The sequence below is a fragment of the Puma concolor genome, chromosome D1 (genome assembly GCF_028749965.1).
Source record: "Puma concolor isolate L17-30 chromosome D1, mPumCon1.1.hap2, whole genome shotgun sequence".
Classification (NCBI taxonomy): domain Eukaryota; kingdom Metazoa; phylum Chordata; class Mammalia; order Carnivora; family Felidae; genus Puma; species Puma concolor.
In genome coordinates, this window is record NC_141676.1 from 90,183,436 (window position 1) to 90,197,389 (window position 13,954).

Genomic DNA, 13,954 nt, shown 5'->3' on the forward strand with positions numbered 1-13,954 from the left:
AAATATGTAAAGAAGTATTGATCGGCAAAATGCTATATATTGGCCTACTTTAAGATATTCCAACTCCTCTGTCCAGCACCTCCACACCCCCCCCAAAGGTGGGGAAGGATAGATAAAACAAGATTGGCAAAGTGATAACTTTGAAGCTGGGTGGTAGTACATGGATTTGTTACACTGTTTTCTACTTTTGTGAATGTTTACCAGTTTTCAAAACAAAAGATTAGAAAAATGTGAAAGACACGTACCCACGAAATGGAGGTTTGTGTGATCATACTCATAACCATTTGAGCGCTGGGAATCCCCTTGTCAGTGCTGTCTCTTCCCTATCCAGGTGGCAATCACTGGGCAGCTTGGTGTGAAGCCCCAGGCAGGCAGCAGCATTCCACTCACAGCCACTAACTTCCGTATCCAGGGTAAGGACGTATTGCGTCTGCCACCCTCTTCCATCACCACAGATGCCAAAGGCCAGACGGTTCTGCGAATCACTCCGGACATGATGGCCACGTTGGCCAAGTCCCAGGTTACCACAGTGAAACTGACCCAGGACCTCTTTGGGACGGGAAGCGGCACTTCGGGCAAAGGCATTTCTGCCACCTTACACGTCACTTCTAATCCAGTCCACGCGACGGATAGCCCTGCCAAGGCCAGTTCGGCCAGTGCCCCTTCGTCCACTCCAACAGGTACCACCGTGGTTAAAGTGACTCCTGACCTCAAGCCAACAGAAGCCTCCAGTTCAGCTTTTCGCTTGATGCCGGCACTTGGTGTGAGTGTGGCAGACCAGAAGGGGAAAAACACAGTGGCTTCTTCAGAAGCAAAACCAGCTGCCACGATCCGCATCGTGCAGGGCCTGGGCGTGATGCCCCCCAAAGCAGGCCAGACCATCACAGTTGCGACCCATGCCAAGCAAGGGTCCTCAGTGGCCAGTGGGTCTGGAACTGTCCATACTTCGGCGGTGTCCTTGCCCAGTATGAATGCTGCCGTGTCCAAGACTGTGGCCGTGGCCTCTGGGGCTGCAAGCACCCCCATCAGCATCGGGGCAGGAGCCTCTGCTGTGCGGCAGGTCCCTGTCAGCACCACAGTTGTTTCCACGTCCCAGGCTGTGAGTAACATAGTGGGGAAGAATAGCCCTTCTGCTTGGGGAACTTGTCTTTTGAGGAATGGAAAGTAGACCCTGTCTCTGTCACTTCATTTGACCCACACAGGCTTATTTCCTACTAGGCTCTTTTGTTTGATTTTGAAACAAATTTCTGAAGTAGTGTGTACGTAAGTGATTAAAATAGTACAGAAGTACATAGAGTAAAAAATAAAATTTCTTTCAGCACTCTCTACTTCTTCCTTCATGAGGACTAATTACTAGTATTTTGGCATTTATCCTTCTGGTCCTTTTCCCGAGCATTTTCGTACAGTGTGTACACATTCAGTTTAAACAAAAATTCCTGTGAGAGAGCTTCATCTGTATACTGTCCTGTGGATTGCCTTATTTATTTAAAAATATGTTTTGGGGATTGTTCTAGATCCTACACGGATATTGACGGCATTCTTTTTAATCATACCTGATAGTCCACAGAAGGCATGTGCTTTACCCTTTCATCTGTTAAAGAATACGTTTTTACTGTTTAAGGGCAGTGCTGCCAGGAAGAAACACATGAAAGTATTTCTGGAGCGGAGGTAGAATGGGTCAGGTATACATACTGAAGGTTGTGATAACTCTAGTTGTGCAACCAAAAAGGCCCTACCACCTTCCACTTCCATCAGCAGCTCTCCTGTTTCCCCCATATCCTAACAAATGCTGGATATCTTGTTTTTTTCTTTCTTTTTTGTTTTTTTAAGTTAAGTACCCATCTTACTGGTGAAAAGAGTTCTTTTTCTGTTTTGTTTCCCTGATCTTTAGTGGAGTTGGGCATCCATTCATATGGAGATTGACATGTGCTCTCAGTGCAGAATAAATCTTTGCCACTTTTCTTCTGGGGTATTCAGCTTTTCATGTTGTTTGGGTGGCTCTGTATATCTTCTGGATGTTAATTCTTGTTACATATAGAAAATGTTTTCTTCCAGCCTGTTATTTTTTAACCTTGCATATGGAGCCTGCTCTACAGGTATTTTATCTGATTAGATCTATCAACATTTTCTGTTATGGCTTTTAGGTTTTGCATCTTGTGCCATTCTTACTCCAGGGTTATAAAGATATCAGCCTTCATTTTCACAACATTTTCAGGGTTTTAGAAAAGGTGTCATTGATAATCCATTTGAAATATATTTTGTGAATGGCATGTCGTAGATATCTCATTTTGTATTTCTTACTTTGTTCCAACATCATTGACTGGTTTATTCCTTACCTGCTAACTTGAAATACTACATTTATCATAAAGCAAATTCCCATATCAACATAGGTGTGTTTCTGGGTGCATGTGTATTTCTACTCTTTAGTTTCTGGATAAGGAGCCCTGTTCTGTACAGTGGGGTGAATACGGACAGCATAAAACACAGTTTTACGTTTCCTAAGCAGGCTGTATAATAAAACCTCAGCAATTTGGATAAAAGCCAGAGTGGTGGAGGAAGAACATTAGTAAAACCAACCAGCCAACAAACTCTGAAATACAGTGCGGCTTAAAAGGAAGTATTTATTTAGGTTCTCATATCACAAAAATTAAGGAAGCAAGGAAACAGTGCTTACTTGGTCCACTTTGCTCTCGACTCCTCACACAGAAAGGTAGTAGCCAGGGGCACCTGAACCTGAAAAGCATGTGAGGGGGTGGGAAGTAGTGAGCAGTGATTCTTTTCTCCATCTAGTCAGCTAGTTAGGCTAGTTCACCAAGGGGTGATTCCAGTTGGTGTTGTGGTGGTCTGAAACTTTTGACACAACTGAGGCATTCTTAAGAAAACCACCAGGAAATCCACCTGGAGGCACCATCTCAAGGTATTCTGTTTTCTGTTGACATCTTTCAGTGCTTTCTGATGCACTACAAATTGTGAGTAAACTGTGGAGATTGGTATGGGGAACTGTGACACAGTTTTGCACCTGAGGGCCCGGCTTCTTTAGCAATAGCTTGCTCAAGGGAAGTGTTGATGCTTTTTCTTAGTATCCTAGCAACTACTTCTCTTGAATCTGTTTTTAAAATCAGATTCACACAAGATTTTACTGTATATAAATTTTATTACCAACCAGGGGTTAAAAAGCAGGTGGCCTAAAAACAGGTGATGCAGTGAGCTCATCTTTGCCATCCTGAAATCCCAAAGACTAGGCGTGGTCACCTTCTGTTTTGTTCCTTTTAGACCTTATTGGCTTTGGGGTTGGACTTTTCACTTGGTTGAGTTTATTATTAATGTCCCTTAACTAACCTCTTATCTCTGGGAGAGACGGAAAGCACCTGGAAAATGTGACCTGTTGCTAATCTAGCGTGCCCTGCTGTCTGCTCCCTACCAGTGAGCCTGCGCCCCAGTGAAGCAGTAGTTATGCACTCTGTTAACTCCTGAGTGCCTGTGTCCTTCATCACACTTCCTTCAGTACTGTGTGCCAGGTATCGGGAGGCACACAGATGACGAGGAGCCTGGCCTCGAAGGAGCTCAGACTCTTACTGTGCTCAAGTGAACACACGCTTTCCTTAGTGATTTAGTGCACCTATTTATCCTGCTGGCAGCAGTTTTATATGGTTGTTGCTCTTGTAGGTAGTGTGAACGAGGAGCTGTTACACAGATCAGAGACTACCTAAATACAGTACATGAGCTCTTAACTACAGCCTATTGGCAGTTTTATGAGGGCAGCCTGGGCCCACACCTCAGAAATATCGGGACCCTGCAGCATACAGGAAAAGAGAGTATCTGAGTGCTCACTCCTCAGTTCTGTGGCCCTGTACATGACACTTGGGGGTTTCCTTATCTAGCCTGTAAACCTGATTTCATTTTCTCTTTAGGGGAAGCTGCCTACGCGGATCACAGTTCCTCTCTCTGTTATTAGCCAGCCTATGAAGGGCAAAAGTGTGGTCACGGCCCCCATCATCAAAGGCAACCTTGGAGCCAAGTAAGTGCTGTAGTGATGGGCGGGTGGGGCTTCCAGGTGGCTCCTTGCCACATAGTGGAGAGGCAGCTAGTTTTCCTGGGGCTCTTCTTGAGTATTTCTCCTTTGTTGTGCTCACCAACAGTATTTATTGAACACCTAGTATCAGGTGCCAGGGACACAGAGAAGCGATTAAAACAGACAAAAAGCTGTGCTATCTTCAAGCCTACCTTGTAGGGTGAGGAGAGAAATTATAGAGTAAAATACCCTATGGGGTGGGGGTGTGTACTATGGAGGAAAAGCAAGGAAGGGGACGACAGAACATTCTGGAATGGGGAGGGCTGGTGACATGGCTCAGATGGCAGTTTCCAGTGTGGGTGTTGGGGAAGGCCTCGCTTTCACATTTGAGCCCCGTGCTGTGGTGTTCTGAGCAGGAGGTCTTACTTGGGAAGCTGGCCTTCCTTTGGTCTTGACTTAAACCAGGATAAGGGGCATGATGAAATCAGTCTGATGGTTGGAAGGTGGCTGTTTTGGGGGAGAGTTTCTTGTCTGAAACACACACCTTCCTGGGGTCCTGTCCATTATTTCTACTGATCGAGATATGGATGTTGGGGTCATTGTATCCAGAGCCCTGGGGGCCTTTGGGCTTGCTCTTTTTTTATGGGAAGCATAGAAGCTAGGAGAAAGGTGGTCTCACCAGCTGGTTTCCATTTCAGTCTAGAATGCAGGGATTTTTACTGTGCTGCTGACCTTCCTGTTTTCCTTAAACATGCGGCCTCATTCTGGGCCAGAGAGAGCACCCTGCCTGTCATTATGCTTCACTGGTGCTTTCCATTCACAGCCTCGGCGGGTTGGGCCGCAATATCATCCTGACCACCATGCCAGCGGGGACTAAGCTCATTGCCGGCAACAAGCCAGTTAGTTTCCTCACTGCCCAGCAGTTGCAGCAGCTTCAGCAGCAAGGCCAGGCCACACAGGTAAGGGTTCCAGGCAAACGGTGGGCTCTACCAGGCCTCTTTTTCTCTTGCTGTTTGCTCTCAGCTGAGGAGCTCGTTTGCAGCCTGTTGACCAGACCGTCTCTCTTTGCAAACAGGTGCGCATCCAGACTGTCCCTGCATCCCATCTTCAACAGGGAACAGCTTCTGGTTCCTCCAAAGCAGTCTCCACTGTTGTTGTGACCACAGCTCCATCTCCTAAACAGGCACCTGAACAGCAGTGATTCAGAGAGAGAAAGATGACGTCCGTGAAAGCACACACCCAGGCTGCCCTTCTGGCTTAAAGGAGGGGAGCAGGGAGGTTGTGTCGTCCTTCTCAGCTTGTCTGTTGAAGGGAAGGCCAGCAGTGGGATGATGGCAACAGTGGCGTGGATTCTGCCACCACACTCCACAGTGGAGCATGCTGAGAAAAGTCCCCTCCAGGCTCCAAGGGCTGTTCCGCTCCGATCCAGGAGAAGCTCCTCTGTTTGGGGATGAAGTCATAGTTGTGCCACACGAGCCATGGTTCTCTCCTGAGAGCCAGACACCGGGGGAAGGCTTACAGCTGCAGAGCGTGCAGACCGTCAGTAAGCCTCGTTCTCGATGTGGATTGTATTTTTTTTTTAGCTTCTGGTCTTCTCTGTGACTAGTGGTCTGGATAGGAATTTTATGTCCAGAAATTTTTACGTAACTTATTTTTTTAAAGAACCTGTTGTATGTCTTTATCCAGTGGAAACCTGGGTTTTATAAAGCCCCCACTCCCCACTGCCCCGAACTGATTATTCTCTTGACCAGAATGGGAGAGTAGCAGGATTCTCAGTGAGTTGGTGGCTGACTTGAGAGCTGCATGGCAATGGGGAGGCTGTCAGCTGGGTAAGAAACCAAGGGAGCGAGATAAGTGAGATAGCGTGGGTTCCCTGAAATGGGATTAGTTTGGCACTACCTCATAAAGATGAGGTATCAGGATCTTGACTGTGGTCCGTATCTTCATCTGCTGACTTTGTCCTCCTTGTCAGGCCTGTTCACACAGAAGTCCAGAGCCTGTGGACAGGATAGGCAAGTGCCAGCAGACATGCTGCTCTTGCGGCATAGACTTTATTGCAGTTCAGAGATTATATGTTTTGCTTTGCTCCAGGGCAAGAGTCTGCAAACCACAGCCCTGGGGCTGGCTACCCGTTTTTGTAAATAAAGTCTTATTGGAACACAGCCCATGGCCATTTGCTTATGTATTATCCTTGGCTGCTTGCAGTCAGGAGGCAGAACTGAGTAGTTGCCATAGAGTCCAGATGCTCCTCAGGCCTAAAATGTCTCTTATGTCCTCAGGCCCGTTAAGTAAAACTTTGCAGGCTTCTGCTCCAGAGGAGAGGCGGCAAGAAGAGAGAGTGAGTGGGTGTGCCCACTGGGCGGACGAAGCAGCACAGTCACAGGAGAGGTCAGTCGGGGTTTACAAGTCCTTTAATCCTGGCTGCCTCTCATTTCTCAGCCTCCATCAAGCTGTGGCAGAGCTCAGAACAGTATTTTTAAATGTAGTAAGTAAGTAAAGCACTGGTTGTTAACAATATATGCCTCTTTTGTATGGGAGCAGGGGTTGGATGGCAAGGCTGTTCTGCAGTGTCAGAGCCTTTCTCTCTCGTTTCCAGATTATTAAAGATGTGTCTTTAATCTGGAAGTTCAGTGATGATCTTTTATGGGGTCTGGTGAGGAAGTGGAGTTGAGGGGCAGAAGGTCCCAATGGTGTAGTTTAGAGGGGTTGCAAGGTGGAAGCTGAGTGATCAGGAAGATTGCAGAGAAGGTCAGGGTGGCTTGTGGCTTTTGAGACCTTGCATTTGATTTTTAAAGCAGTTCTGTAAATAGACATCATCAACCGTCTTCTAACTTCTCATCTCTGAGAGAAGTGGTGAGTCTGAGTTGAGGTTAAAGAGAAAAAGACATAAATCCAGTCTTCTGATTTTAAGTATCCTTTCTTTTGCCTTCCTAGGGGAGGATGGCTGTATGTCATGCTGAGCTGTGGGGACAGTTGGAGCTAGGGTGGTAAGCCCAAGGTACAGAGAGCTGAGGAGAATTGGCGGAGAGGTGACTGAGCTTTTGCTAGTAGTGGGGGGCTGGCACAGATGTCCCACTGGGAAGGGGGGAGAGGTAGGGACTGCCATGAAGGAGAAAAATGGCCTTTTAGCCGAGTGGAGGAGAGCACGTCTGTGTTCTCCAGTACTTTGATATTTGCACATCATTGCTTCCTAGAGGCACATTTCACATGAAGAGTCCACGTGACAGTGTCTGAATGAGAAAACGGTAGAAATTTGAGGGATCCTGTCTCAGGTATTTATTGTTGGTTAAAACAAACCCCTTCTGAATTTACTTAACAAAGGATTTCATGAAGGTAGCTCTGGCATTCAGCCCCAGCCCTTCACTGACTTTTCTTTACTGAAGTCACCTGGCTGTGCCTGTCCCTGAGTGCCTGCAGACATTTGTCTGCATGCTTGGGGAACAGGGATGTTTCAGGATGTTAGTGTAGGACTGACTCCCTGGTAAGTACGATTTGGTACTGTCCAGCCTGTCAGTGGAGTACTGAGGAATGGCAAGCCCCAGCTGGAGTTGTTGAAGTGACATCACCAGCATTTGCATGCTGTGCAATGTGGTTCTGTGCATACAGACCTCAGGGGTCTTGTAGAGATGTGGTAGCGATGGTGGCTGTTTTGGGGGGGCAGTAAGTCCAGAAGAACTCATGGCAGCCACTGAGCCTCTGACGCTGAGGTTCAGAGGTTGGTAAAAGTGGTCAGACCACATGTCTAAGACCGGATTCGGTGAATAGGATTGTTTGTGATGGGTTTGTATTGTAAACGCATCTAAGAATGTTTTTCTCCAGGGTTGACCAATTCCATGAAGGTACCCCAAACTGCTGCTGTGAAAGGGATTTTACAGTAAGTTTCAATATTGTATATCTGGTCTTCACACCTCAACTGCTTGCTCTGGAGAAAATACTGCATTTCCTTAGAGTGTGGTGCACTTCCCCCACCCTTCAAACCTAAAATAGAGATCTTTACTATGAAAGTAAAACTGGGAATAGGTTCCTTATACCCACTTCCAGTCTCTAAAGAAAGAATATGTTTTAAATTAATTGCTCATAATAGATCCTTCAGTACTTGTTGAATGAAAGTGTGGTTTCCTAGTTAGCAGGCCAATGAAAGTAGACCCTGAAAGGGGACCACAGGTTCTCTTCTCATAACTATATTTTCAAGTAGCTCATTCTTAACCTCTGACGTGTGACTTCAGCATTGAAAGGCTGGCTAACCGTGGGAGGTCAGCTTTCACTTAAGTACAGCATTTCTTCCAGAGAGCACCCGGTGCTTTGTGTAAAAGATCTCTACCGCATTTGTGGGAAGTAGCAGGAAGGAAGCTGGCTTTTGAGTCCTGAAGGCTGGCTTCCCAACTTGGTAGCTGTGTGACCTTTGGCTAATCAACTTCTCTGAAGAACCTAACGTGGCTTCCATTACAGATGGTTGTGTGAATCAGGTGGGATACAGTGCATTTCAGAGTGTGGAAAGTGTTGTGCAAACCAACGGTACTTGGTCTGGAAGACCTTTCAGAGTTGGCCTAGGCCACTTTTATCCGTTTGTAGAACTTTACCAACTCTCCATGTTCCTTTGTGATTTTGTGGCCTTTGTGCATCCTATTCTCTGTGCCTGGAACGTGCTTTTTTTTTTCCTACAGGGCAAACTCCCCATCTTCTCCCCTCCCTTGTAGTTGTACTTACCCCTTAGGGCACCAGTCACCCTGTATGTAAACGCTTTCATATCTTCGCCATTAGACTGAATTCCTTGCTGGACAGGGATCTCCTTAATCCTTTCAACCATTTCAGTGCTGGCGCAAAGTAGATGTTTAATAAATATTTGTTGAAGGAAGTTTTTTAAAAAAAAGAAAAAACCAGATCCAGAACCAAGATTAGACTGTCAGGACTTTATATTACTAGTTCAAGAGTCACATCTTTTGCACGATTCTTATGCTTTGCTTTCAGCTGTATTGAAATTCAAGGTCTTCGGCAACCTGCCATTTTTCTACCTCATTATACAGACTTCCTGTTAGTGTCTTCTTATTAGAGTTCTTTTGAGGAGCCAGAACATTTGCGTTCCAGCTCTCAGCTGGGCCACTGACTAGCTTTCTGATTAAAAAAACAAAACAAAACAAAACAAAAAAATACCTTTGGCCCAACGTCGTGACTTATCAGTAATATTACAGTACTCTGGAATATTAATGGTAAATTAGGAAATGTTTAGTAACATTTAAAGTACCAAAGTTTGTGAACTATTACTTTAAGAAGTACGTGGTAGAATTGTATCTTTAAAATAAAGTCAGTCTCGTGTATTTACTTTCTGATAAGAAAGTACCTGTTTTCTTGAAATTTGAAAAAGAGAGAAGTTATCAAAAGCAGGATGTTCTGCTGGATTCCTATCCCAGACTCATCCCGTGGCCACTTCCTGTTCTCAAACTTTCAGAGTCTTTGATTTCTCTTCATACTGAGACAAAAGTAAAGGCTTGCATCATTTTTCTTTATGAAGGATACCACAGCAACACAAACTTTAGCCAATTAAATGAGAAAGTGCAAATACATAGAACTGTAAGAGCAGACCAAAGGAAGCATTGAAATGGAGGAGACAAGCTACACCTTTGCACACTCTAGCTGTTTGTGCTCAAAGGGACATGTCCACCCCGCACTGATGACGGGTAGCCTCCTCACTCTTCATCTGAGCCAGTCAGGAGGGCCGTCTGGTAAGTGTGATCTGACTTCAGCTTCTGAATCCCAATGATTTCTCCTCCGCACCTCTTTAACCGAGTCAAATGGCTATAATAGAGTAACAATAAGAAACCATGAAATTAGCCCCCCGAATTCCCTTATTCTCTCAACCAAGTTAGTTATGTTAAAGTATCTACTGGTTCTTAGCGCATTTTCTTTGTAAGTCCACCAGATGCTGTGGTTGTCTGCATATCTCACTTCTTAGGCAGTGTTCACTGGTAGATAAAGGGACTCATGATTAATAAAGTTTAATAGTTAATGTCATAACAGACTAAACCTAGGTCTCCTGCCTCCCAGTGTATGTTTCACTGACCAGGCAGTAGAACTAAAGGAAACTGTGACCTTCTCTTCAGCTTGATCTGCGTGGAACTGTGTATGTGATGTATATCTGCTTTGGGTAGGTAAATCAGAAACTAGAGGGGCAGCTACAATGACAGAACTAATAATAGCATATCCTAAAAGTCGCTTGCTCTGCAGTTCAAGACGGTCTGCCATTGACTCATAGGGTGACCTTGATCAAGTTAGTCTTTCAAGCCTTGGTTTCCCCATCTGTAAAATGTTACCGTGTATACTTCATAAAACAATGAGGGTGCAGTGGTGTAATAGACTTGTGCTTCCCACAGTGCCTGGGAGAGTGAGTGAACAGGAATGATCAGCTATCCCAGTAACCTCTGAATAGCCCTCAAAAGGGTACTTGCTGTCATGGCATCGTGTCTGATTGTCACATCTCTGGGGAGGAGGTGGGGCAGATCCAGGAACAAGGGTCTGCGGTCCAGTACCGATGCCTAATTCACAGGTTTTCCTTTCACCCGACAGCCTTCCAGTCTGTCAGAACTGCCTTTGAAACCTGAGTCTGTGAGGTTACTACGACCAGACAGCCCTTCAGCCTTTTAATATCTTGCCCGTTTGCAGGTGTAGACTACCTTGCACAGAACTTGGCAAGTATTTGGCACTCATGAAGTGGTGGAAGTTAGCACTGGTTAGTTATGAAATGTGGGACACTGGAAATAAAAATGCAGTGCAGTAGATTTTGGGGACAAGGGGTTAGGAGAAAAAAGCTAGACAAAAGTTGTCTTCCTTTGGGCTTACCAGTAAACGAGAGAGTAGTTGATGGCCACAATGCAGAGGGCAGCCATGTAGTGCCAGCAGAAACACATGGTGATGAACATGATGTTTGCTTCATCTTTCTGGTCCCATTCGGGTGCTCCAAACGGTGGGAACAGCACAAACCCGATCTGGTGGGTAGTACAGAGAAGTCGGCCTTAGTTGGTTCTGAGAGGCACAAGCTTACGTCCTTCCCATGCTACCCAAGTTTCCATGCATTCCCATTACCTCCTATTTCTCATACCTCCGTTAGCATAGAAAAGGCCTTTTTGCATAGGAGAACTGACCTGAGTCAATTCTGGTTTTAGTATGGGCTTATTAAAATGAAATTTCAGGGCCCACATTGCAAGTCAGCAGTTTAGCAAGTGGAGCTTGTAACAAACTATAGAAATGACCCCTGAAAGTACTGCATGTGAAGCCCTGTGAATGGGGTCAGCACCTCCACTGGGGAGGGCAGATGGGGAATTTCTTAATATGCTCGCTCTGTATGCTCCGTGGATTCTGCTTGTCGATCCGTGAGCAAGGTATTAATGGGTAAAATTAAGTCATGGGGCGGACATGGGGAGACCAGTGGCCATCTCAACCCACTCACATGGCATGTCAGTGCTGCCCCTACATGACTTCTCTTGGACAAACTCAGTGGGGCTCCCTGAATCCACACAATGTGAAGCGCACTGTTTTGAAAAATTACCTGCCAGAACCAGGTGCCCTGAAGAATAACAAGAGTGGTTCGGAAAAGTTGCAGCACAATGTTGTCCCGGAGGATCACCTCTAAGAAGATGCTGAAAGTCCCTCCAAACAGTGCACACAGCAGGAGTGAGTGGATGTGCTGGTCCAAGGGTGGTCGGTTATGGACATGGTAGTAGAAGAGAAAACCTGCACAAAGCCATTTCAGCCATCAGAGATTTGCTGGTTTCTACTCCATTGCTAGAATGCCCTCTTACACCTGTCTCAAAGCGAGATTTTTCAGCAGTTACAAAGTCAGTTTATGTGACGTGGGGCAACAGACGCAGATTAGATTTATTTTGTGTATGAAGTGGATATAAATTGCAAAGGATGTGTCTTAAAATCTCTTAACCCGTGGTAGCTTCAATACAGGATGTGTAGGTGAAAAACGTTGCTGATTGGTGACAAATCGTGTGTGTATGTGTACTTGAAATTCAGTTTTGCCCCGATTCAACCTTTCTTCGTCTCTTCCTGGGGTACAGAAGTGAGGTGGTTGGATTACAAAGTGCCTTCTCATTACTCTGGTTAATATGAGTTATATTGGGAGATCTGTCCTAGCTGCTGGGTGGGTCTCCTGAGGTTTGCAATGGAGTCCAGGCAAGAACACTCCTGGGTGGGGGGTGGAGTACAGTGTCTCTTCCCCCGGACAGAGGGAGTTCTCTGGCATGGGTAGCATCCATCCACGTTTTGGAGAGTTCTTATGTGTTTCAGTGTGCACTCAGGTACATGAGTGTGATGGGGGGAGGGAGCAGGGAGAGGCTGTGTGCAGAGAGCCAGAGACCGGCTAAGAGCCTCAGGTTTTCATGTGCTGTTTTATGGGATATGTCACCTGTATCATCCAGAGCACAGGACCAAGTCCCATTCAGGTTTTTGAAATTCAGAGATTTGGATTTTCTGGGGAAAGTTATTATCTTTGCAGTACTTCTGGTCTTTATATTCTGGTCTGTTACAAATGCAATTTGTCTCTTACTTTGTTATTTTTTTCCATCCCTACCCCTAAGTTACCTTCAGTGAATACTGCCATAGCCATAACCAATCTGTCCACCCCCAGGGGAACGTGGGTGACGAGATAGGTGAGCATGTCCACGATTCCCGAGACTGCAAAGAACAGATACATGGTGCTGTGCTGCCAGTTCATCAACTTCACCCACTGGTTTTCATGGTACAGGTGGAAGTAGGGCCCATCTGGAACAAACTGCTCTGCCAGGATCCCTGCAGGGAAGTGAGAGTGGAAATTAAGGAGGGAAGTGTAGCTCCGGGGCAGATGGGAAACAGATGCCCCCAAGTCATGAATGAAGTCGAGATGCGAGATGCGGGTGAAAGCCTACTTTGCTCTCTCAGATGCAGCTACTTGAGTATAAAAGAAGGCATTTGCTGAGGAGCCCGTGTAGACCTCTTGCCTTTGTTGTTTCTTTGGGGGTGGGGGTGCAGAGCAAGGAAGCAATAGAAACAGCCACACAGGTCCCCAGGATATTTGTCCAGTGGCTGAGATGAAGGCAAGGCATCATCACTTATGTGAGAATGTGGCTGGTATGTTCATCTCGGGGCTCAGTGAGCAGTGAAAGAAGTCGCGGAAAGGAACAAGTAGGTGGCAAATAATGGAATCTGAGCAGAGACACGCTGGTGATAAAGGTACCTGTGCACGCCTAAGGGGGAGAAGCAGCTGCCAGGTGTGTCTGTGAGGGCTGACTTCAAGTGCATGGTTTTCCTGAGCACAGAGTGAGCACCTTCCTCTAGCTTTCAGTCTCTGTGCCCTAAACACTGGGAGAAGCAGGTGAGGGTCCCTTCACTGCGGTGTCAGGAGACGTAAGCCTTTGAGATGGGGTAGCTCTCAGTTCTTGTCCCTTCTCTGTCTTTTGTTTAGGAAAGCAAAAGATTGGCCTTTATGCCTGGTGCCATAACGTTCTTGGGGCCTCGAATAATTCTCTACGGCCACATTCTGAACCCTGTTCTCCAAACTTTGTTTTGTTTTAAACCCAGCCCCTTCCTGAATTTATGCATGAAGGATCAAGGAATTGGTGTAAACAAGCTGGGAGAAGGGAGGCCCACTGACACTAGAATGGAAGTCCTGTGGCAGCAGGGACTGTTTGGTTCCCCCTTGTAGCCTAAAAACCTGGAGCAGTGAGTTCCTGCACATGGTAGGAGCTCAGGAGACGTTGAGTGACTATTAATTTTCACCCAGCAAAGAGGCCAAATATTTTTCTGGCTCTATTTTCTAGGCAAAGTTGATGCTGTCCTTAGCATTTAAGCCATATAGTTCCTGTCACTTCTCAACTCCAGAAAGATGAGATGCCTGGATGGTGAATGGGAAAATTCAGCTAGACCAGGCAAACCAAGCTAAGCACCTTTGCTCCCTCCAAGAGAAGC

General features: G+C 46.1%; 2 protein-coding genes across 5 annotated transcripts in view; one reads left to right on the top strand and one right to left on the bottom strand.

The window, feature by feature from the left end:
- NFRKB (nuclear factor related to kappaB binding protein) overlaps positions 1–6,174 on the top strand; it is a 39,625-nt gene extending 33,451 nt beyond the window's left edge. For all 3 annotated transcript variants that reach the window (XM_025928363.2, XM_086678667.1, XM_025928364.2), the window contains exons 24-27: positions 332–1,099; positions 3,912–4,018; positions 4,836–4,971; positions 5,088–6,174. In XM_025928363.2, coding sequence (XP_025784148.1) covers positions 332–1,099; positions 3,912–4,018; positions 4,836–4,971; positions 5,088–5,213 — 1,137 coding nt within the window. In that variant the 3' untranslated portion in view covers positions 5,214–6,174. The remainder of the gene's footprint in view (positions 1–331; positions 1,100–3,911; positions 4,019–4,835; positions 4,972–5,087) is intronic.
- A 2,733-nt stretch (positions 6,175–8,907) lies between these two features.
- The window catches only part of TMEM45B (transmembrane protein 45B), a 39,805-nt gene continuing 34,758 nt past the window's right edge, over positions 8,908–13,954 (bottom strand). For both annotated transcript variants that reach the window (XM_086678668.1, XM_025929037.2), the window contains 4 exons: positions 12,593–12,799; positions 11,553–11,737; positions 10,847–10,992; positions 8,908–9,805 (listed from right to left, as the gene is read on the bottom strand). In XM_086678668.1, the coding sequence (XP_086534794.1) occupies positions 9,697–9,805; positions 10,847–10,992; positions 11,553–11,737; positions 12,593–12,799 (647 nt within the window). In that variant the 3' untranslated portion in view covers positions 8,908–9,696. The remainder of the gene's footprint in view (positions 9,806–10,846; positions 10,993–11,552; positions 11,738–12,592; positions 12,800–13,954) is intronic.